General features: G+C 38.7%; 2 protein-coding genes across 2 annotated transcripts; one reads left to right on the top strand and one right to left on the bottom strand.

Annotated features, from left to right (window-relative positions):
* Nucleotides 1-2,768: 2,768 nt before the first annotated feature.
* On the bottom strand, nt 2,769-23,327 carry LOC125150476 (olfactory receptor 1J4-like). The gene is made up of 3 exons (XM_047830426.1): nt 22,831-23,327; nt 21,150-21,152; nt 2,769-3,708 (listed from the first exon to the last, which is right to left on the bottom strand). The coding sequence occupies exons 1-3, from the start codon at nt 23,325-23,327 to the stop codon at nt 2,769-2,771; spliced, it is 1,440 nt and encodes a 479-aa protein (XP_047686382.1).
* LOC125150345 (olfactory receptor 1N2-like) lies at nt 15,990-16,937 on the top strand. The gene has a single exon (XM_047830141.1). It carries the CDS (start codon nt 15,990-15,992, stop codon nt 16,935-16,937), a length of 948 nt encoding a protein of 315 aa, XP_047686097.1.
* Nucleotides 23,328-24,120: the final 793 nt, after the last annotated feature.

Here is a 24,120-nt window from a genome sequence, read left to right on the forward strand (position 1 = left end):
TACAGCGTTGTGCAACCATCATCTCTATCTAGGCTTTACCTTTAAGTTCAGGAACAATATCACTTCTCTTCAAGGTTTAATGAAGGTTCTAGTCAGGGCAGTCAAGAAAGAAAATAAAATAATAGGCATCTAGATTTTGTATATACAGTTGACCCTTGAACAGCATAAGTTTGAGCTGCACGGGTCCACTTGTATGTGTATTTTTTTTTGTAAGTACAACACGGTACTATAAATGTATTTTCTCTTTCTTACGATTTTCTTAACATTTTTTTCTCTCTAGCTTGCATTATTGTAAGAATACAATATATAATACATATAACATACAAAATGCGTTTAAAATTTTTTTTAATGTTTATTATTTTTGAGAGAGAGAGAGAAAGACAGAGAGACAGAGTGCAAGCAGAAGGGGGGTAGAGAGAGAGGGAGACACAGGATCCAAAGCAGGCTCCAGACTCATGAGCTGTCGGCGACAGAGCCTGGAGCGGGGCTCCAACTCATGAACTGCGAGATCATGACCTGAGCCAAAGTCAGACGCTTAACCGACTGAGCTACCCAGGTGCCCCCAAAATACGTTTTAATCAACTGTTTATGTCATTGGTAACAGTAACAATAACCTAAGCCTGACAATAGGCTATTAGTATGTTAAGTTTTGGGGGAGTCAAAAGTTATACATGTGTGTGGGGGGTCAGTGGCCCCTAACATCTGCATTGTTCAAAGGTCCACTGTAAAAGATACTAAGGAATAAAAAAATAAACTACTAGAATGAACAAATGGGTTCAAAGATGGCAAAGTACAAGGTCAATACACAAAAATCAATGGCATTTCTACCCACTAGGAAGGAACAATATGAAAATGAAATGAACAATTCTACTTACAATAACATCAAGAAGAATAGCATACTTAAGAATAAATTCATCTAAATAAGTGGAAAATTCATAGTCTGAAGCAACAAAATATTGTTGAAAGAAATTACAGATGTAAATGAATGGAAATATATCCCATGTTCATGGCTTGAGATACTTCATACTGTTAAGATAACAGTACTTTCCAAATTGATTTATATATTCAGCATAATTACTACCAAAATCCAAGCTGTTTTCTTTGCAGAAATTAACAAGCTGATTTTAAACTACCTATAGAAATTCAAGGGATCCCAACTAACAAAAGCAATCTCAAAGGAATAGAACAAAGTTTCAGGATTCATATGTCCTGATTTCAAATCTTACTACAAAACTACAGTAATCAAGCTAGTGTGATATAGTCATGAAGATAGATATAGGCCAATAGAACAGAGCTGAAAGTCCAGAAGTAATCCCTCACATTTGTATCCAGCTGAATTTTTATAAGGTGCCAAGACAAATCAATGGGGCAAAGAAATATCTTTTAAATAAATGACTCTGGGAAAACTGGATATCTACATGCAGAAGAATGACATTGAAGCCTTTTTGTGCATTAGTCACACAAAATTAACTCAAAATAGACAATTAATATATTGAAAAAGCAAGCCTCATAATGAAAAAAAATCCTCAATATGTATATTTGGCAAAGGACTAAAATGTAGAATATACAAAGAATTTTTACAAATTAATGTTAAAAAGCAGACTACCCAATAAAACAGCAAAGGATTGGGAACAGGTCCTTTACAAGAGAAACTATCAGAATGATCAGTAAGTATAGGCAAAAGGGATAAACTACACGAGTTATCAGACAAGTGCAAATTAAAGCCACAGCACACTGTTTCTATAAACCCATAAAAATGTGTACAGTGGAAAAGATGGATAGTATAAGTGTTGGTGAGGAAGTGGACCACATTTTTCCATATGTTACAGAAATGAGTGTAACTGGTGTAAGCACTTTATCTAACTTTCTGGTATTATCTATTAATGCTGAAAATACACATACATTGTGGCCCCCAAATCCCATTCTCTAGTATATAGAGGTCCCAAACTGGAAACAGCCCAAATGTCAGTCAAAACTAGAATGGATAAATATATTAAGATGTGTAGACACATTTGAAAATTATAAAGTCTTGAGAATGATTTAACCATAACTATACTGAATAAAAAGTGGAATACAAAACAGTACTTATTGTATGCTATATATAAGGATCAAAAATGTCCAAACTGGTCAGTGGTACAGACTGAGATAATGGCAATAAAGTAATCTGGTTAAAGACATGGTTTTAAAGCCATGCATGTCTGAGATGAGGTCTTAGGGCAGAAATTTACTTGATCTTTCTGGGTTTTGGTTTGCTCTCTACATAAAATATTAGTACCCTCATAAGAGGCTTGTACTGAGGATTAAATAAAATATACATTTAAATGCTTAATTAATGCCAGCTGTGATGGACACCACTCAATAGGCAAAACAGTTTGGTAACTTCTGAATTCTTCACACATGAAATAAATGAAGTTTGGTGGTATTAAGAAAATTCACATAAATATATGTTAATATCAGTACCAGATAAAGAGAGTTATTGAAGAAAAAGATGGGAGATAAGAAAAGCTCTTAAAGCCCAGTGAAGTGGGCTCACAAGTCTCACAACATTGCAGTGAACATCATAGGAGGACTTGGGATTTCCCTATAGAAACATTAATACACAGAATTCAGAGAACAGGTAAGGGAAAAATCAGGTGAAGAAAAAGATGAGAGGAAACATAAAATGAGATCAGTTGAAGAATGCTGTCAGCAGTAAGAGCTGTCCAAATCACAACTTTTAAAGGAGACATGTTTATAGCCCAATGAGTGCTCATGACAACGGGGTTAAATTAACCATACCAAAGAGGGTCCTTGACTCTAAAAATTTTCTGAAGAGCATGTTTCATGTCCTTATTCCTCAGGCTGTAGATGCAGGGGTTCAGCATAGGGGTGACCACCATGTACATTACAGAAGCAATTATGTCCTTGTCTTGGGAGTTGCCTGATGAAGAGAAAAAGTAAACACCTGCAATTGTCCCATAGTATAAACACACCACAAAGAGATGGGAGCCACATGTAGACAAGGCTTTGGAGATTCTTTTGAAGGAAGGGACCTTCAGAACGATGCCTGCCATATGGATATATGAGCCCAAGATACCACTCAATGGTAGAATGAGGATCAATCCTCCTTCAGTGAGGATAAGCAGCTCATTGAAAGAGGTGTCTGAGCAGGAAGACTTGAGCACAGCAGCAAGATCACAAAAGAAGTGTGGGATGACAGTCCCTGCACAGAAGGACAACTGGTCCACGAGGAGGGTGTGCAAAAGAGCTTGGATGCAAGAGAAGAACCAGGATCCAGCCACTAGGATGATACACAGCTCCTCCCTCATGGTGGTGGTGTAGTGGAGAGGGTGACAGATGGCCACATACCTGTCATATGCCATCACTGTGAGAAGAAAGTTGTCAAGGCAACCAAAAAATATAAAGAAATACACCTGTGAAATGCACCCCATATAGGGGATGGATTGTTGCTGAGTCTGCATGTTCATGAGCATCTTTGGAACTGTGACAGATGAAAGGGAAATGTCAGAGAAGGCCAAGTGGCTGAGGAAGAAGTACATGGGGGTGTGAAGGCGAGAGTCCAGCCTGATGAGCAGGATGATGAGCAGGTTCCCCAGCACTGTGGTCAGGTACATGCCCAGGAACAGGGTGAAGAACATGCCCTGCTGCTCTGGCCGGATGGGGAGCCCCAGGAGGAGGAACTCACTGCTCTGGTTCTCAGGCCTCATGCTGTGCTTTTACATGCTGGGGATAAAGGAGGATTGGAAATATCAGGAAGAATGATAGGGACACATTCTATACTGTAATATTCTGAGAATACAATGCATTTTAAACTACATTCCTATTAATTTCTCACACCTGTGGATGCATGCATCTGTACTCTGTCCCAGTCTGGCTCTAGGAAAACATTATAACCAAAAGCAGCCAACAAGACCTCATTGCACAGAAACAAGAGAGCATTCACTGTTTATTTGACCATTATTTACTGAATGTTGAGATTGAACCTGGCCCTCTGCTAAGTACTGAGAATGTAGTGGTGGACAAGAAAAGCAAGGTCCCATATACTGGGATAATTTATGACACCGAGACAGAGCCAAATGAAAACAGTTCACTGTGGCAGAAGTAGTAGATGGTCCTTGGCAAACTAGATTCAGTTGTTTCTGCCTTAAAGTGACATGCGATGCCATCACTGAGGTGGTCTTGTTGGAGTGTTGTCACATTCCTCCTGGGAACCTGGCTGGATCACACTCATCTACAGCTGTAAGCTCACCAGCACTCTAGAAATGGGGGGTCATTCAAACCCCACCTAAATGCCAGAACAACTCCTAAACCAGAATACCTCTCAAACAATCTTCCATAATAATGGTGAACATTTGGGGGGTTATACTATGTACCAGGCACTATGCTTAAAGGCTTTACTTACGTTTCCTAATTAAATACACACATCAGCCTTCCATTATCAGATAAAATCTTTGCTGTTTCACTAAAAATTAGGGTAATTTTCTCATTTAAGCCATTAAGAAATTGTTCCATAGGCAACAAGTTGCTGTTAGAAATAGGATACATGTATGTCCATATATACATAAGGGGATACACACACACACACACACACAGATGGGAGTGTTTGTATACATATATATTCCATCTATCTCTACATTCCATCTATGCATATACATATACTCAGATGGAATATATGTAGACATACATATGGGAATACACACACACACACACACACACACACACACATATATATGAAATATACAGTCAACCCTTAAATAACATGAGGGTTGGGGTGCTGACTCCCATGCACAGTCATATAACTTTTGACTCCCCCCAAACTTAATTACTAATAGATAGCCTACTGTTGACCAGAAGCCTTACCAATAACAAGTAGTTGATTAACACATACTTTGTATGTGTATTATATACTGCATTCTTACAATAAAGTAAGCTGGAGAAAAGAAAATGTTATTAAGAAAATCATAAGGAAGAGAAAGCACATTTATAGTATTGTACAGTATTTATCAAAAAAATCCATGTGTAAGTGAACTTGTGCAGTTCAAACTCATGTTGTTTAAAGGTCAACTGTATGTGTGTGTGTGTGTGTGTGTGTGTATACATATATATATATATGTGTGTGTGTGTGTGTGTGTATATGTATATATATATGTATACACCCCATATGTATGGATATATATATGAATACAGTACATATATATATCCCTATAAATAAATATATATATTGAACTATTGTCCTACTTCTTTAATTGCCATTTTCTATGGATCAAATATTGGTTACCTCAAATAGTTCAACTTAATATTGTGTGATCATCACTTATGCTTTTAACATGGAAATCTCTCTTTTCACTGGGTGTGAGTGCCAGAGACAGTATGTTACTTTAGGGTTGCAAGGAGACTGAAGCTGTCCAAAATTTTCTTGGTGCCTGTCTGGATAATCTCTGTCATTTATATTTATATATTTTCCAGTTGACAAAAGGCTCTCACATACATTAACTTCTATTCAAGCCATAAATACTTACAGAGGGCCTGTAAGCATCCATTTTCTAGATATGTAAACCGAGGCCAAATAGTTGAGTGACTCTCCCAAGGTCTTGCCGCCATTTGGTGAGACTCTGTGCTCTAACTTCACTCAGCAACACGCCTAACATTCCTTTGCCTGGGACATTAAGTGAATGTGCAAGGGTTACAAAACTCTGAGCCACTGACTCACACAGGTATATGAAAATGATAACAGACCCTTTTTAGGAAATAGTCACTTAGAGCAGTGGTTATGTCCATGAGAAGGAGGTCACTTAAGGAACTAATTGAAGTCATGAGTGCAAATCAGAAGTCTCCAAACACACATACAAACACCACACGCACACACACACAGATACACAGACACACACACTGCTGATTTGAAGATTTCAGTCACCTGTGTCTGAGTCCCATTGTAAGAGAAAGATAGCCAGTATGTGGTTTATTTCATAAATACAAATATACATACAAGTCATGAATAACACACAAGGCAGGATGTACATAATATGCAATTACGTATCACCCACAAATACATTCACAATGCACCATTAACATACAAGCATATCATACCTGGTAAAATACACAACTCACATATGCATAACTCATCACTATACATACACATCACCAAAAACACACAAGGCCATACACAATTTCAAAATCTCACAAGAAACATGCACCAACAACACATGCACACTTAGTCACTCTCTACCAGCAGCATGCCCACTCCCATCACTGAAGTGATGGCCCCTTCCCAGTGAAGGCAGTCAGTCATCATGGGGAAATTAAGCCTATTCAGTGACAGGCACCATCATTAAACCACCACCAACAACCCATACACATGGCAACATACACATGGTAACAGACACACAGACAAAAGGAAACAATACACATTCCTGCTCTTACATACAAGTTGTCATTCACAAACATACATGCTGCTGAGGACAGATTTGGGCCCCTTCTAACTTTGGTTCCTTGAAGAGGTTGGATACCCTTTTCCCCAGCAGTGGAGACAACAGTCTTACTCTTAATGCTGAGTTCTCATCACTCAGCTGTGACCCATCACCCCATTGGGAGAATGCCACTGTCATAACAATAGAGGCAAATATTGAAGATCACAGATATGAATCAGAAGTCCCTAATCACATGTTGGAGGCTGATAACTTATGCACTAAAACACAGCCCAGATTGGGTCTAACTAACTGAAAAGAATCAGGCTGTGAATCAGTTATGTAGTACACACACAGCCAACTATCAAACAACAGGTATACAAGCATATACAGTGCATGCAGACACACACACACACACACACACACACACACACACACGAACACAGAGATGCTCATACACAAACCCACAATTATATAGGAAGATCCATCGCCACGTGCAGATTTCCAGCTCCTTCTGACCTGTGCTCATCATCCGTGAGTTCAGACACTTCTTCCAGACTGTTGCCAAATTCTCAGCTTCTCTTCATAGTAAAGGAGGAGCCACTGTGGGTTAACTGGCCAATTTCTTCCTGCCATATGGAGAACATCATGTCCAGGAGCCAGAGGGGACTGGAGTCACAAGGGACAGTGTCTCTAATGCCAGGGATGTCTTGGACTTGTTTCTTCTTGGGCACAGTTCCAAGCTCAAATATTTTTGGGGCTTGGTTCCAGCTGGGATTCAACTTTTTAAAATTTATTTTTAAAAATGACTTCATGCTTAGAAAAAAGTTGTAAAGATGATAGAATAAATTCTCTTATGCCCTTCACCCATACTCTTTTACAAAAGCTAACATTTTACCATGTTTGTGTGTGCATACACGTGTGTGCATGCGTGTGTGTGTGTGTGTGTGTGTGTGTGTTGAAGATTCTAACTATAGATCTTTCATAAGCCTACGACAGTGCATATTATCAGGAGGCACATGCTTTGGTTCAGAAGTCAGGGCTGATGACACTTCACATAGGAAGAGAACTTAAAAGAAAGAATGAGGCACAAAGGATTCTTGAGGAATCTGGGTGGGTACAAGCTACAAGTTGGCTTGGACAAAGCAGAGAGAATGGGTTTGGGAATTTGTAGTGGTAAAGGGGTGGGAGTGGAGAAAAGTTTCTGCTGGAGAAACAGACTATGTATTGTGCTATCTGAGAAATTTTGCCTGTATTATTTGTCAGCATGCAACAATAAGTGCCCTTATGGGAAAAAATGTCCCCTTGGCTGGTCATCAGATAATCTAAGGCTAGGCAATTATTAGCAACCATTGTTGCCAGGGATCATTGTCTTTCATTCAGGGCTCCCATTCAAACTGTGGCAGTTTGAATCATATATATGGATATTATTTTAGACATTTCCTGACTGGCATAATTCTTTCACTATGTTGCGTAATATGGTGGCCTCCAAGGCAGCACCAGTGACCTCCATTGTGGTCAGCAGAATGAGGGCAGTTGACAAGAATATAACATACTTGGTGGTGAGAATAAAATTGGTGGGTCTTATTTTGGAGTATGAGTCCAAAATGCAGACAGTACAAGTCAAATTATGAAGAGAAGCCTGGGTTAGAGAGGAATAAATTAGTGCAGGAGTAAGGGATAGTGGAGAAGAAGAGAATATCCCTCATGGACTAGAAGCTAGACTGAGAATTTGGCATGGGCAATGAAGAACTACTAAATTTCTAGTAAGCATTTTAATCAAGACATAATATGGGGCTATTCTGGATAGTTGGAGTTAGTATTTTAAAGGAAAGACCAGGAGAAAAACAAGGTTTAGGTTCAGAGATGTGGACCATCAGATATATAGGGGGTGGGTTGTGTTATTGTGAAGGTTTCTTTAAGATCATTTTGATAGGCGACAACATGGCCGGGCAGTTGAGAGGGTGCCTTATGGCATACCCAACAATTCATATCCTTTAAAATATGGCTATTTGCTCAGTAAGGTTTATATAGCAATTATTTTATAACACATCCTTCAGTGCTGGTTGTATATCAGAGATGGGGGCTAGAAGTGCAGACATCTGAGGAAGGAGCAGAAAATGCAAGGATGGAAGGGGAAGGGAGTAGCTTGTGATGGTTGGGGTTGAACTGGGAAAGAAAGGATATGAAAAGCAGGAGAGTGTTTTGAGGGTGAAGGGAACATTGGATAGGAGATTTACAAGGGACATGAGAACTGGATGAGTCCAGTGGGTAGATCAAGGTCACCATCACAGGTAAGCCAGCTGTATGTCTGATGCCATCATCAGGAATGAGTCCAGTTGTGGGTCTGATGCCACCTGATGGTCCTTCAGGCTGTCATGGTGTTGGTTGAGGGTGAGGTCATGGATATCACTGGGTTTACAATAATCTTGGGCTGACGTTAGAACTTCAAGGCATAAAACCTTGTTGGTTGGGGATTCACAGAAATGTATAAATATAGTTGAAAGATGAGGGACTCAATGATCCAGAAAAGATGCTACTGTATTGGCATCATTTGGAGATAAAATAATTCCAGAGAGACTTGTTGCATGCATTCTTACATTAGGCGTCCATTGCTCTTTCAATAATGGCCTGGCATGTATTTTGAGAAACGAGATCTGGGCATAGGTAAGAAGCCTTCAGGACCACTTTTTGTAATTATTTGTGCCACAGGACATGTTGTTGCCACCGAGGCATGGAAAGCAGCAGTGGCAGTGGTATATAAGGATCTGGTGAGATATCCTGACTGTTCTTGGGAATGCAGACCTCATACACCATACAATGGCTGTTGTTTGTTTCTCTCTCTCTCTCTCTCTCTCTCTCTCTCTCTCTCTCCCTCTCCCCCTGTCTTTAAAAATGATGGCTTATTCATGAGCAACCACCCAATGGGCTTGTATCTAGAATTACCTGAGTTATTTGATCTTCCCTTTCTGTCTGATCACGTCATTTGAAATGTTAGATTAATTGTTTTATTTTCACTCCACTTTGCTTTGTTCATTCCTGCTTATTTATTTGAGAAATTGAAAGATAACACAGTAAAAACTATACAAATAGGTGTGCTCATCTTCTCAACTTTCCCACCTCATTCCCACTCACCCATTGTAGCTAACCAAACTCATTAGTTTGTTATTTTTAGTAAACATTTTATTGTGGAATAATCTTAGATACTAGAAAAGTTACAGAAGTAGTACAGAGACTTCCTATGTGCTTTTCCCAGCTTCTCCTGTTGTTAATATCTAACACATCCATGGTACATCAGCACAACTAAGACATTAACATTGATAAATTTACCAGTTTTTCCATTAATGCCCTTTTTTTTTGTTCTAGGATCCAATTCAGGATAGCACATTGAATTTAGATGCATCATCTTTTTTTTTGAAATTTATTTATTGTTTAATTTACATCCAAGTTAGTTAGATATGGTACAACAATGATTTCAGGAGTAGATTCCTTAATGCCCCTTGTAGACCATCCCCCTCCCACAACCCCTCCAGAAACGCTGTTTTTTCTCTATATTTAAGAGTCTTTTATGTCTTGTCCCCCTCCCTGTTTTTATATTATTTTTGCTTCCCTTCCCTTATGTTCATCTGTTTTGTATCTTGAATTCCTCATATAAGTGAAGTCATATGATATTTGTCATATTCATGTATCAGTTCTAACACTTTTTTGGTGGAATCTTTTGGGTTTTCCGTATAGAGTATCATGTCATCTGTGAAGAGTGAAAGTTTGACTTCCTCCTGGCTGATTTGGATGCCTTTTATTTCTTTGTGTTGTCTGATTGCTGAGGACTTCCGATACTATGTTGAGTAGCAGTGGTGAGAGTGGACATCCCTGTCATGTTCCTGACCTTAGGGGGAAAGCTCTCAGTTTTTCCCCATTGAGAATGATATTAGCAGTGGGTCTTTCATATATGCTTTTATGATCTTGAGATCTGATCCTTCTATCCCTACCTTCTTGAGGGTTCTATCAAGAAGATGCTGTATTTTGTCAAATGCTTTCTCTGCGTCTATTGAGAGGATCATGTGGTCCTTGTCCTTTCTTTTACTGATGTGATTAAATCACATGGATTGTTTTGTGGATATTGAACCAGCCCTGCATCCCAGATATAAATCCCACTTGGTCGTGGTGAATAATTTTTTTTAATGTATTGTTGGATCCGGTTGGCTAGTATCTTGTTGAGGATTTTTGCATCCATGTTCATCAGGGAAATTGGTTTATAGTTCTCCTTTTAAGTGGGGTCTTTGTCTGGTTTTGGAATCAAGATAACATTGGCTTCATAGAAAGAGTTTGGAAGTTTTCCTTCCATATCTATATTTTGGAACAGCTTCAAAAGAATAGGTGTTAACTCTTCCTTTAAATGTGTAGTAGAATTCCCCTGTAAAGTTATCTGCCCCTGGACTTTTGTTTTTTTGGGAGATTTTTGATTACTAATTTGATTTCTTTACTGGTTATGGGTCTGTTCAAATTTTCTATTTCTTCCTGTTTCAGTTTTGGTAGTGTATATGTTTCTAGGAATTTGTGCATTTCTTCCAGATTTCCCATTTTATTGGCATATAACTGCTCATAATATTCTCTTCTTATTGTTTGTATTTCTGCAGTGTTGGTTGTGATCTCTCCTCTTTCATTCTTGATTTTATTTATTTGGGTCCTTTCCTTTTTCTTGTTGATCAAACTGGGTAGGTGTTTATCAATTTTGTTAATTTTTTCAGAGAACCAGCTCCTAGTTTCGTTGACCTATTCTGTTTTTTTGTTTTGTTTTGTTTGGTTTGGTTTTGATAGCATTGATTTATGCTCTAATTGTTATTATTTTCTGTCTTCTGCTGGTTTGGGATTTTATTTGCTGTTCTTTTTCCAGCTCTTTGAGGTATAATGTTATGTTGTGTATCTGAGACCTTTCTTCCTTCTTTAGGAAGGCCTGGATTGCTATATGCTTCCCTCTTATGACTGCCTTTGCTGTGTCCCAGAGGTTTAGACCCATCATCTTTTAAATACTTTCTATATTTGAAGAAATGCCCACATCTGCTAGAATCAGCTTCTCTGATTTGTAACTAAAAGCCTGATGGACAAGGAAAGAGTAGGAAGGTTAGGAGAGGTTCCTCAGTCATCATTGAGTCAAGAGATTAGGGAACCTACTGAAAAGAATGGGGTGGGGAGTCAATTTCAAACTCATTTATTTCTGATTTATTATTCTTGTAGTTCTTTATGTTCAAATGAGCAGATATGTATGTACATTTTATTATTTCCTCTTCATTTTATTTTAATTATAGCTGAAATATACACATAAAATGGTTACCATTTTTATTATTTTAAAGTATACCATTTAGTGATGTTATGTACATTCATTATGTTGTGCAGCCATCATGACTGTCTGGTTCCAGAACTTTTTCATCCCCCCAAACGGAAACCATGTGCTTATTAAGAAGTCATTCCCCATTCCCTCCTCTCCACAGTCTATGACAACCATTAATCTTCTTCCATCACCATAGATTTTCTTATTCAGGATATTTAATATAAGCAGAATCATATGATATGTGGCCTCCTGTGTCTGCCTTCTTTCACCAGGCATGATATTTTCAAGGTTCATCTATGTTGTATAGCATGAATCAGTACTTCATTCCCTTATGTGGCCATATAATATTCCACTGTACATATATACTACATTTTGTTTATCCATTTATCTGTTGGTGGACATTGAGATTATTTCCACAGTATGACCACTGTGAATGGAGTTGCTACATTTTTGTACAAATATTTGTTCTATTATCTGTTTTAAATTATTTTGGATATATACCTAAAGTGGAACTGATAGATCATATGGTAATTCTCTGTTTAAGTCATTGAGGAAGAACCAAACTATTTTCCGCAGTGACCACTCCAGTTGCATCCCACCAGCAATATACGAGGGTCCCACTTTCTCCACGTTCCTTTCAACACTTGTCACCTTCCATTAAAAAAAATTATGGCCATCCTAGTGGTTATGAAATGATGATTTTGATTTGTATTTTCATAGTGGTTTCTGATCTGCGTTTTTCTAAACACTAATGATGTTGAGCATCTTTTCATGTGTTAATTGGCCATTTGAATGTCTTCTTTGCAAAATATCTATTCAAGTCTTTTGGCCATTTTTTAATTGGGGTATTTTGTTTTGTAGTTCTGTCAAATTTTGCTTGGCTACTGTTTGTATGGAATATCTATTTCCATTCTTTTATTTTCCCTTGTGTCATTGGATTTAAAGTTAGTTTCATAAACAGTATACAGATGGATCATGCTTTATTTTAAGTCTAAATTGCCAGCCTCTACCTTTTAATTCAAGATTATAGTCCATTTACACTTATAATAGTTCCTGGTAAGGAAGAACTCACTTCTACAATTTTACAGTTTGGTTTGTATATGCTTTATATATTTTTTTATTCCTAAAATTTCCATTACTGCCTTTCTTTGTGTTTAATTTTTTTAGTGTTATCTTTTTGATTTTCCTTTAATTTCTTTTTTCTGTATATAGCATTCATTTTCTCAGTAGTTACCTTGAAGATTACAATTATCATCTTAAACTCAATCTAGTTTGAATTGGTATCAATAGCATACAAAAATTCTGGTCTTATATATCTTTATCCTCCCCCTTTATATTGTTATCTTCACAAATGACATCTTTATACATCATGTGCCCATTGACATAGATTTATAGTTATTGTTGTATGAATCTGTTTTTTAATCATATAGAAAACTAAAAGAAGAGTTGCAAAAAAGTTCAAGAATACTTGCTTTTATATATACCTATGTAGTTGCGTTTACCAGTGGCCTTTATGTCTTTATATGGTGGTGAGTTACCATCTAGGATCTTTCTTTCTTTTTTCCTTTCTTCTTCCCCCTTCCTCCCTTTCTCCTCTCCTTCCTTCCTTCTGATCTGCCTTTTCCTAATGACTAATGAGCATCTTTTCCTGTGTTAATTGGCCATTTGGATGTTTTCTTTGGAAAATATCTCTTCTTTTCTTCTTTCCTTCCTTCCTTCCTCTTTCTTTCTCTTTCTTTCTTTCTTTCTTTCTTTCTTTCTTTCTCTCATTCATTTGTTCATCCATTCATTCTATCTTTCTATCTTTCTTTTCTAAATACTATTTATTTTGGGGGGATTATTTTATTTTATTTTATTTTTTGAGTCATTTAAAATTTTATTTTCATTTTGTTTTTATTTAAATTCCAAATAGTAAACATATAATGTAATATTAGCTTCAGTTGTACAATTTAGTGATTCAACACTTCCATACAAAACCCAGTACTTGTCACCTATTTAAACCATCCCTTCCCCACCTTTCCCCCCGTGATCATTTGCTTTGTGTCTTAAGCTCCACATATGAGTGAAATCATATGATGTTTTTCTTGATCATTTTATTTCAGCCTGGAGGACTCCTTTTAGCATTTCTTATAGGGAAGTTCTATCTGAACAAATTCCCTATTTTTTTTTATTTGAAAATATTTAAATTTCTCCTTCGTTTTGCCAGATATAGAAGTCTTGGTTGATAATTTTTTTCTTTTAGCACTTTAGATGTATTATCTCAGTGCTTTCTGGTCTCCATGGTTTCTGATGAGAAATCAACTGCTAATTTTATCAAGGATTGATTTTACATACTGGTTAGCTTCACTCTTTCCACTTTTAAGATTTTCTCTTTGTCTTTGTATTTCAACAGTTTGATTATAATGTGTCTCAATGTGGCTTTCTCTGAGTTTATCCAACTGAAGATTATTGACTTCTTAGATGTGTAGATTTATGACTTTTATCATATCTGGGATGTTTTTGAACTTTATTTCTTGAAATATTCTTTATTCCTTTTTCTCTGTCTTCTGTCCTTGAACTCCCAATATTCATATGTCAGCATGCTTGCTGGTGTCTTATAGGTCTTTTAGGGTCTGCTTATTTATTTTTCACTCTTTTCTCTTTCTGATCCTCAGACTGGATGATTTCATGTGATCTATCTTCAAGTTTGCTGATTCTTTCTTCTGCTTGCTTTACTCTTATCTTGAACCCCTCTCATAAATTGATCACTTTGATTCTTGTGCTTTCCAGCTTTATCATTTCTGTTTGGTTTCTTTTTAAACTCTCATCATTCTTTAGACATTCTCTATTTGTTGAGATATTGCTTCCCGCATCCCTTTAGCTCTTTGAGTATATTTCTTTAAAGGCAGTTGATTTAAAATCTTTGTCTAGAAACTCCAAAGTCTGCACTTAACTGAGGGACAGTTTCTGTTCATTTCTTTCTTCCCTTGAATCAGCAATACATCTTTGTTTCTTTGCATTCCTGAACCTTTTTGCTAAAAACCGGATATTTTGAATATTGTGGTGTTGTAGCTCTGGAAATTAAAATTTCCTCTTTCTCTGGGATTTGTCATTGTTATTTTCTGTGGGTATATGTGCATGAAGAATAGGGATCCACACATATCCCTGGGGACAAAGCTTATCACATGCAAAACCATCTATGTGCTGTGCATTCCCTCTGCCCACACTCCTTGGTGAGTGTTGGCCTAGGGAGATGAAACATGAAGGTAGAGCAATTACTTCATATTTGTCCCTGGGGATCAGCCTGGAAAATCCTACTCCTGGGACCCAGAACCTAGAAATACTTCTGTGACAGCGTGCACAAGGCTCATCCCACCTCCACTGCTGTAGTCTAGGTTGCTGCTCTCTGGCTGGCCCAACATACCCAACAGCCCTGGGGCCTCTGATTTATCATTTGCTATGGTTAAGAAGAGCCTGCATGCCTAAATCAAGGTCCTGTGACACCAAAAGGGAGAACACAGGTGCAGGGAGTTTTATCTCTGATGGTGAATTCTGTCTGAGCTAGATAAATGAGGTGAGTGCTCCAAAAAAAAAGGCAGTTATGTTTTTCTCTCTGAGATCCACAAAAGATCCCAGGTGGAGCCCCTGCCTCCTGTTTCTGCCAGTCCTGAGATGGGCAGTAGAAACTACTCCCTTAGAGAGAGTCCCCTATGTCTGCCTCCTGCAGAGGAAGAGTTTAAGTAAAGGTAGCCTTGATTCAGGGTGTTTAAGGGCACCAGAAATGGCTTCAGGCCCCCCATGCTGTATTTACTACCTTCTTTGTGATATTATGCAAGTGACTTAATTTCACTGAATTTCAAAAACTCATTTGTGAAGTATATGTAATAAAATGTATGGGTTTTCAATTAGATGCCACATTGTGTAGTGCTTACAGTTCAAAGTGTCAGCTCTTACTGCTTGCAAATTAGATGGGCTTAGGACATGGAAGCCGGGGTATTTGGATCTTAGTGAACATGTAGCATTGACAGAAGTATCCTGAAACTCATCTTTCCACCTTTCTTTTGCATTTTAATCTCTCTGCCTGCTTGCCTCCTTTCTTGGGTGGATTGAGGAGTAAGGAATGATGTGCAGACCTTGGAGGGAAGGTCCAGGAACTTGGAGTAAAGACATATGTGAATTGGGTGAGGGTGTTTCTTTTAGAGAAGGATAGAAGCACCAACTTTTTTTTTTAACACTTTTTGACTTATCTCTTTTCTTCCTCCAGGAAGAGTAGTGGCATGGACAGAATCAACCAGTCCAGTGTCACTGAGTTTCTTCTGTTGGGTCTTTCCGAGAGGCCAGAGCAGCAGCCTCTCCTATTTGGCATCTTCATGGGCATGTACCTGGTCACTGTCATGGGAAACCTGCTCATCATCCTGGCCATTGGCTTTGACTCACACCTCCACACCCCCATGTATTTCTTCCTGGCCAACCTCTCTTTTGCTGATGCCTGCTTTTCTTCCACTACAGTCCCCAAGATGTTGGTGAACATCCAGACACATAGTCACACCATACCGTATGAAGGGTGTTTGGCCCAGATGCATTTCTTCATGATGTTTGGAGCACTGGATGACTTCCTCTTGGGGGTGATGGCCTATGACCGCTATGTGGCCATCTGCAGGCCTCTTCACTACTCCAAGCTCATGAGTCCTCTTGTCTGTGTGGTCCTTCTGGCAGCATGCTGGGTCCTCACCAACCTTGCTGCCCTCCTACATACCTTGCTTATGGCTAGACTTTCTTTCTGTGCAGGCAACAGCATCCATCACTTCTTCTGTGATGTGGTCCCTCTGCTGCAGCTGTCATGCTCAGACACCAGCACGAACCAGGTAGCCCTGTTCACTGTGGGCTCTATGATACTCACTGGTCCTCTCTCCCTGATCATTTTGTCATATGCATACATCATGTCCACCATCCTTGGAGTCTCAACTGCCCCTGGCAGGCAGAAGGCCTTCTCCACTTGTGGCTCCCATCTCACCATTGTCTTCTTGTTTTATGGCACAGCTATTGGTGTCTATCTGTTTCCCCCTTCATCACACTCTGGGGTTAAGGAAAGGATTGCAGCTGTATTTTACACTGTTGTGACTCCTATGTTGAACCCCTTCATATACAGCCTCAGGAACAATGATATGAAGACTGCACTCAGTAAGGTTTTTGGAATTCATACATTCTCTTCTCAGGGACTTTGATCCTATATCCATATTTTGAAGTTACGCCCTGGAGAACCCATGTGTTTATGAAGCAATATCATCCCTTATCATATTTGCTTAGGTTTTAAAAAAATGACCCAGAATCATTCTCTTAAGCTTTAGATCTAACAATGTATGTGGTTGGTGTATTTCATAAAGAACTTGTCCTGTCCTATAAATGTGAATATTTCCCTGGTGTTTGTGTAGGGTGATGCTAAGCCACACAGGGGCAAGGTCAATTATAACTTCTTTTGTTTGCTGTAATTCTAAGGTGTGAATCTTTTTTTAACCTACAATTCAACCAAATTCATTAATCTCCCATTTGTCAGATACTCTGTGAGGGAGAGGAGGTACTGATTCCATGCCTTTATGGAATTCATCTTAGAGAATTCCATATGGTATGTAGTTGCACATATATGCAATTAACTGTAACACAGGTCCAGTCATCATGATTTCTCCATAAAGCGTAATATCTATTTTATTCCATGTTCTTAACTCTCTAAATGTATTATGCCATTTAGTTCTCCAATTGTAATGATCTTGGGTTGAATACTATAATTATCACCTTTTACAGATTGAGACTATAGCTAGTAAGTGGGGAAAGAACGATTGAAATTTATTTCTAGTCTGACTCTGGAGTCCAAACTGTTGCATGCTTTCATATCCTGATTTCAATGCTAATGGTTGTGGCAAGAAACATGGTCACATTAAGCTAGAATGTATATGTTGATACCTACCATGTGCCAGGTACTGTGCTATGCACTATTGGTAAAATGTAAAAATAAATAAGATATTGTCCATATTGTCTATACATGATAGAGTCATGTGTTCAAGTTAGTGTTAATCAAATCAGATGGTGATAGCTGCCATGACAAATTTTGGACCACAGAAGGAAGGAAAATAATCTGCACAACGGTGGTCAGGTAGTTTTACCCATCATATGACATTTTATTGAACCTTAATGTGTGAGCTCACTTGAACTGGTGGAGAAAGAAAAGTGAAGATTCTACAGGGACAGGCTATTTAGAATAGAGGTCACGCAAGTTGTGGGAACCAAGCCAGCCCAACCTTGGTAATGTTTCATAGTGGTATCTCTAAATATGGGTCTTGACTTTTCTTTCCCAGTTCTGTTTCCATAACATCTCTTGCTCACTTCTACTCTTTGTAGCTTTCTGTCATTGTCAGTGCTTTTGAATTCTAGCTGCAAATTAGTATTTCCTGGAGCTTTAGAACTCTCTAGAGAAGGGACCCTCATATTTTTTATAAAAACAAAACAACACGACACAAAACAAAACAAAACAGTTGATCCTAGTGCAACCGAATTTGCGAATACCATTGTGGAACGTCCTTCATGGCAGCAAAAGGACAGATAAAATAAGGTATAAAAATACTTAGTTCATTTTTTACCCTATCAAGGTAAAAATCATTGAGGTATCAAGCATATTGACAGCAGCAAGAAGTTCCTGAATACTTATCCCTGGTTGAATCCTTGTATACCTTATTCATTTTCTTTATTCTTTGCTGTAATTTGCTACCTTTCCATAAAAGTCCTTCTGGACCTGCTACACACTATGTATAGTTCTATCTCTGAATAATGTTTAGTTTACTTTGACACATGATTTTCAATTATACTAACAATATTATCAGAGTAAGGGATTCATCACTTCCAAAGAGGCTGTTTATATTCTTATCTTTGGCTTCTACTCTTGTGCAAAAATGATAAGCAAGTGGATGCTGTGCCCACTGGATTTTTCCTTGCCTCCCTTCCTTAGAGTCACTCCTGGGTGGGGTTGTCTATGACAGTGTACATTCCAGGCAGTATACATCCATCCATTTTCAGCTCATTACAATGTATTATGATTTTGTCCATGAACCAGTTTCAAGTGTTTTCCACCCCAGTGACTAATGATGTGTGTGGAGTGAAAAGAAACTGAAAAAAAGGTGGAGAACATGGGGATCTGTGCTGACCATCTCTGTTTGCTTGTGCTTTCTGGACCTGCTTGCCCCTAATCCCAAATAGAGCATTTCCCGTGTATGATGGCTTGCTGCTGGACCCTTGCACCCTGTCTTAAGTCTTAAAACTGGGTGAGGGACTATGATTCTTTATTGTAAAAGCTACCATCAGTGTCTACATAGTTTTATTTATTTATTTATTTATTTATTTATTTATTTATTTATTTATAATTTAAGCAATACCCTCTTTGGCTTCCCCTCTACTTCAGCCCTAAAAACAGAGCCATTTATTAGCTACTTCAACAAATCCCTATAGGAGATCTGGCCTTGCCATGGATTTTGGTATTTGGTATTTTCATTCATATTACTTCTTATGGTTAAGTGCTGCCACCTGGACCTGTTGATACCAGGGAGCCAAGCTCCATGTTAGCATTTTCTATTCATTCTGTCCCAAGAGAAAGAGCCCCCCAATCAACTTCTCAGTGATTCTGTTGTCCTCCTCACTAGTGTGTTCTTTCTTGCTTTAGTGAAAGGAGTATCTCCTGTCCTGTCTTGGGCACATAGTTGCCTGGTGTGTTCTCTGGTCTTATAAACACATTCTAACATGGCCATATCTTTGAGATTTGGACCTCTCCCTCAGTACTTTAACAAGGTGTACTAGCATCTACATTCCATTTGCTGTAAGTGCCATCATGTCCAAGCCTATCAATGATCCCAACAGCCTGTGAGAACTTGTTCCAGATGTTCCTGTCTCCTGGGTCATAGGAGAGTCCTCATGCATTGTGCACTTTGACTCCACCCAGGAAAATGTTTCATAACTTTCTTGTCCAGCCATTTGTATCCCTCCACTTATGAGTGGTATGTGTTGCTAAATCCTACTCCCCTTTTGATGAATCAAGTAAATGTTCCTGTAACCGGGACTGTTATTTCATGTTGGGGCTGTGCTGAAATCTGTTCCAAATTATTAGTCTACAGAAAATGAGGGAGGCAGACATTCTAAAGAAAGCAACTTCCATCTTGTATATCATCTTCCTCAAGCAGAGCTTTATCAATTACCAAGTGCTGCGTAACAAAGGCTCCCCAGACTTAGTGTTTAGAGCAACAACAACCATTTACTTTGTTTACATTTATTTGGGTTAACACTTCAGATTTGGCTCAGCTGGGTAATACTTTTAGTGGTTTTGGGTAGGCTCACTAATGTGTCTGCAGTCAGCAGCCCATCAAGTGGGCGAGGCAACTTCAGGAGATTGGCAGCTAGTCGTAGTGAGTGAATTTCTGGTACAGGAAAAATAGCCTCCAGCTTTAAAAAGATATTGGAGATATGTCTCAGTAATAAGGCTATCTCATGGCTCTGGACCACCTTCTCCTTAAATGAGGTATGCTCCTGCAATTCTCTGCTACTACCGATGCATTCTAGTGATGCCAACTAGGGTTATAATATCAGCAGCAAATCCCTGACTTTTCCTGCTACCTGAAGTCTAGCCAGATATTGATGTCACCATCCTTCTTGCCTTCTAGTGTTTGAAGATCAGTTGAATCATAAGCATACACTGACTAATGAACTAATGGCCAGGGACCATTTTAGGTGGCAGTACCCAGTCTGCATACATTGTAAAGTTGACTACATCAGGAAATGATTGGACATCCCAAGATTGGGGACATTACATCCCCATCTCAACTCACCCACAGAGCTATAGCTTCTCATTTTCCTTTCTTTACATAAATTTATACCTTTCTGTATTCTGTTCCTCCTGCCTTGAAAAACTTCTCTTTTCTGTTTTGCAATGACATACCCATACTTTAAGACCCATCACAGTATTGAGGAGGGCACATTTTGGGATGAGCACTGGGTGTTGTATGGAAACCAATTTGACAATAAATTTCATATATTAAAAAAAAATAAAATAAAATAAATGGGAGGGGAGAGGTATTTTGTTACATGTATTTTTCTAACATTTCTAGGTGTCCGATAGGCGATATTTCAAGATATGTCTTATCTACCATTATCCATATTTTCTTTTATCTGAAATAATGTGATGTATTCATTTTTAATGTAATAAAGTATCGAGGAAACTGGAAAAAAAAAAGACCCATCACAAATGTTACGTCCTCAGTGAAGTCCTCTAGATTCACCTATCCAGAGGGAGAAGAGAAAATTTCATTTGAGCTGTGTTTTAAGCAGAACTTGAAGATTGTAGCATATGTGTCAAGCACTGTGCTAAGCAGTTTACATGTGTTATCTTTTTAATTTCTCACAACAGCCTTAGATGATAGTTACTATAGTTACTATTACTACTCACTTGTTTATGTTTGGAAACTGAGACAGAGGGGCGTTGGTAACCATCTAGAAGACATACAAGCAGTGAATAGTGGAACTGATAATAAACCAGGTATTTCTGATTCTAGTGTAAGTCTTATTTTCACTTAAAAATTATTTTAAAAATCTGAATTTGTCAGTGGGATCTCAGAGTTCCAATTATGCATGGAAGAAATGGATGGAGTGCATTGAAGTTTCCAAAATTTCTCCTGTGGATTATTGAAAAATCTTTATCCCCTTGTGAGGATAAATCCTTAGCAGCATCCCTAAGGGAGATACAATAATAAAACTGATATATTTTAAAATAGATCTGAACATAGATTGTTGGCACTGTGCAGAAGAATATGGCCCCATAAAAGAAACTCGGTGACAGCCCCACATAATGTGGTCCAAGTACCCTTCTCTCTGATCATGTGGCTTTATTCATAGATTATTTCAGAATATCTAACTAGAGACTTATGCTCCAGCAGGGGGTGTGCTCCCTTGGCGAAGTATCAGGATCTCTGAGAGTGTTTATTCTTCCATCCTAGTTTCTGATTTGCCTTGCCCCAACCTCAAGTCATTTGCTAGTATAGAGAGACATTGTTGATTGGAACTGTGTATGTGAATGATGTGAAGGAAACACGAAAAGAAAGCAAACTAGTAATTGAGAGAAATATGTGGATTTCATGTCCATTTAGGCATCATGTAACCATTAAGGTATGCATTTTGGAATCAGATATCTGGGTTCAAATTCTGGCTCTGCCATATATTAGCTGTGTAGCTTCAGATAAGTAATTTAACTTAACCCCCCCCCCCCCCCGCACACACTGTTTTTGAGCCTTTGTTTTCTTTTCTGTATAATGCAAATATTTACCTCAAGGGAATATGTTGAATATTATTAAAAGTAATAAAAATCTAAGCATAAGACCCAGAATGAGAAAATTTACATATTTTTTCTCCTAATTCTTCCATAAACACTGCATGATAGAGAATATATTTTAAATTATTTTTTATTTTAGTGTAGTTAACATGATAGAGAATATTTAATTACCTCCTTTTATGAGCAGGCAAACTGTGGCTCACTGAGGTTACTTAATTTGCCATAGGTTGAAAAATTAGCAAGAGGCTGATGCAGGATTTGGATAACTCTATAAGTTGATCTCCCCTGCATTCCCAGGATGACATCCTTGGCCTCATGGAGATCGCAGTGCCCTTCTGCTCAGGAGTCTCCCCAAGGCACTCTTCATGTCTTTGTTTCTCAGGCTATAGATGAATGGGTTCAGCATGGGGGTCACCACAGCATACATCACTGCTGCAACCCTGTCCTTGCTGGCTGAATCAGCAGAGGAGGGAATGAAGTACACCCCAATAGCAGACACATAGAACAAGCAAACAGCTGAGAGGTGAGAGCCACAGGTGGAGAAGGCCTTCCACTTCCCACTAGCTGATGGGACTCTCACAATAGCAGCCACAATGCGGATATAAGAGATGATAATTAGCAAGGGGATCAAGATGGTCAATGCCCCTCCCCAGTACATCAGCACACACTGGTTGGCGTAAGTATTGGAACAAGAGAGCTTCATCAGGGGGAGAAGTTCACAAAAGAAGTGGGGAATGATGTTGTCAGTGCAGAAGGATAACTGAGCCAGGAGACTGGTGTGGGTCAGAGAGTATGACTGAGTGAGGGTTAGGGACATGACCAACAGCCCAGTACAATATCTGGGAGTCATGACCAAGGTGTAGCGAAGGGGATGACAGATAGCCACAAGCCGGTCATATGCCATCACTGCCAGGAGGAAAACATCTAGACTGATGAACCATAGGAAGAAGTAGATCTGAGATAGGCATCCAGCATAGGTGATGGTATTCCTATGGGCCTGGATGTTCACCAGCATCCTGGGGACTGTGGTAGATGCTAAACACAGATCAGTGAGGGAGAAGTTGGCCAGGAAGAAGTACATGGGTGTGTGGAGGTGTGGATCAGAGACAATGGCCAATATGATGACAGTGTTCCCCAGCACAGTGAGCAGGTACATGCTCAGGAAAATGCCAAAGATGAGAGGCTGCTGTTCCTGCTGCTCACACAGGCCCAGGAGGAGGAATTCAGAAGCACTCAATGTGTGGTTTCCTGGTTTCATGTTGCTGGTGTAACTAAGGAGAAAATGGAGGATGACACTTCAGAAACTTTTCCTGCCCTGAGATTGTCTAGGTGGAAACAAAGACATAAATAAAGATGGAATCAGAATATTAATAGACATGCAGTACCTCACTGAAATCCAAAAGAGCTCTATGAGATAGTCATGGTTAGGCCCATTTTATTGGTTAAGAAATTGAGTCACCTAGAAAAAGATGGAGGTTTAAAGTTTAAATCTGGTAATTCTGACTTTAGAGTCTGTGATCAAAGCAATCCTAAAATTTGTATGGAACCCAAAAGACCATAAGTAGACAAAACAATGTCAAAAAAGAAAACCAAAGCTGGAGGCATCACAATTCCAGGCTTTAAGCTGTATTACAAAGCTGTAATCATCAAAGACAGTATGGTACTGGTGCGCGCGCGCACACACACACACACACACACACACACACACACACATACACACACATAGATCAATGGAGTAGGACAGAGAACCTAGAATGGATCCATGAATATCTGGCCAACTAATATTTGACAAAGCAGGAAAGAGTATCCAATGGGGAAAAAGGCAGTCTTTTCAGCAGATGATGTTGGAAAAACTGGACAGTGACATGCAGAAGAATGAAATTGGACCACTTATTTACACCATACACAAAAGTTAATTCAAAATGGATGAAAGACCTAAATATGAGAGAGGAAACCATAAAAATCCTATGGGAGAAAACAGGTAGCAGCCTCTTTGATCTCGGCCACAGCAACTTCTTCCTTGACATGTCTCCAGAGGCAAGGGAAAAAAA

Source organism: Prionailurus viverrinus, chromosome D4, assembly GCF_022837055.1.
Source record: "Prionailurus viverrinus isolate Anna chromosome D4, UM_Priviv_1.0, whole genome shotgun sequence".
Classification (NCBI taxonomy): Eukaryota; Metazoa; Chordata; class Mammalia; order Carnivora; family Felidae; genus Prionailurus; species Prionailurus viverrinus.

Excerpts from the sequence above, each read along its gene's own strand:
- LOC125150345 (XM_047830141.1), top strand. The coding sequence starts at position 15,990 with ATGGACAGAATCAACCAGTCCAGTGTCACTGAGTTTCTTCTGTTGGGT.
- LOC125150476 (XM_047830426.1), bottom strand. The coding sequence starts at position 23,327 with ATGAAACCAGGAAACCACACATTGAGTGCTTCTGAATTCCTCCTCCTG.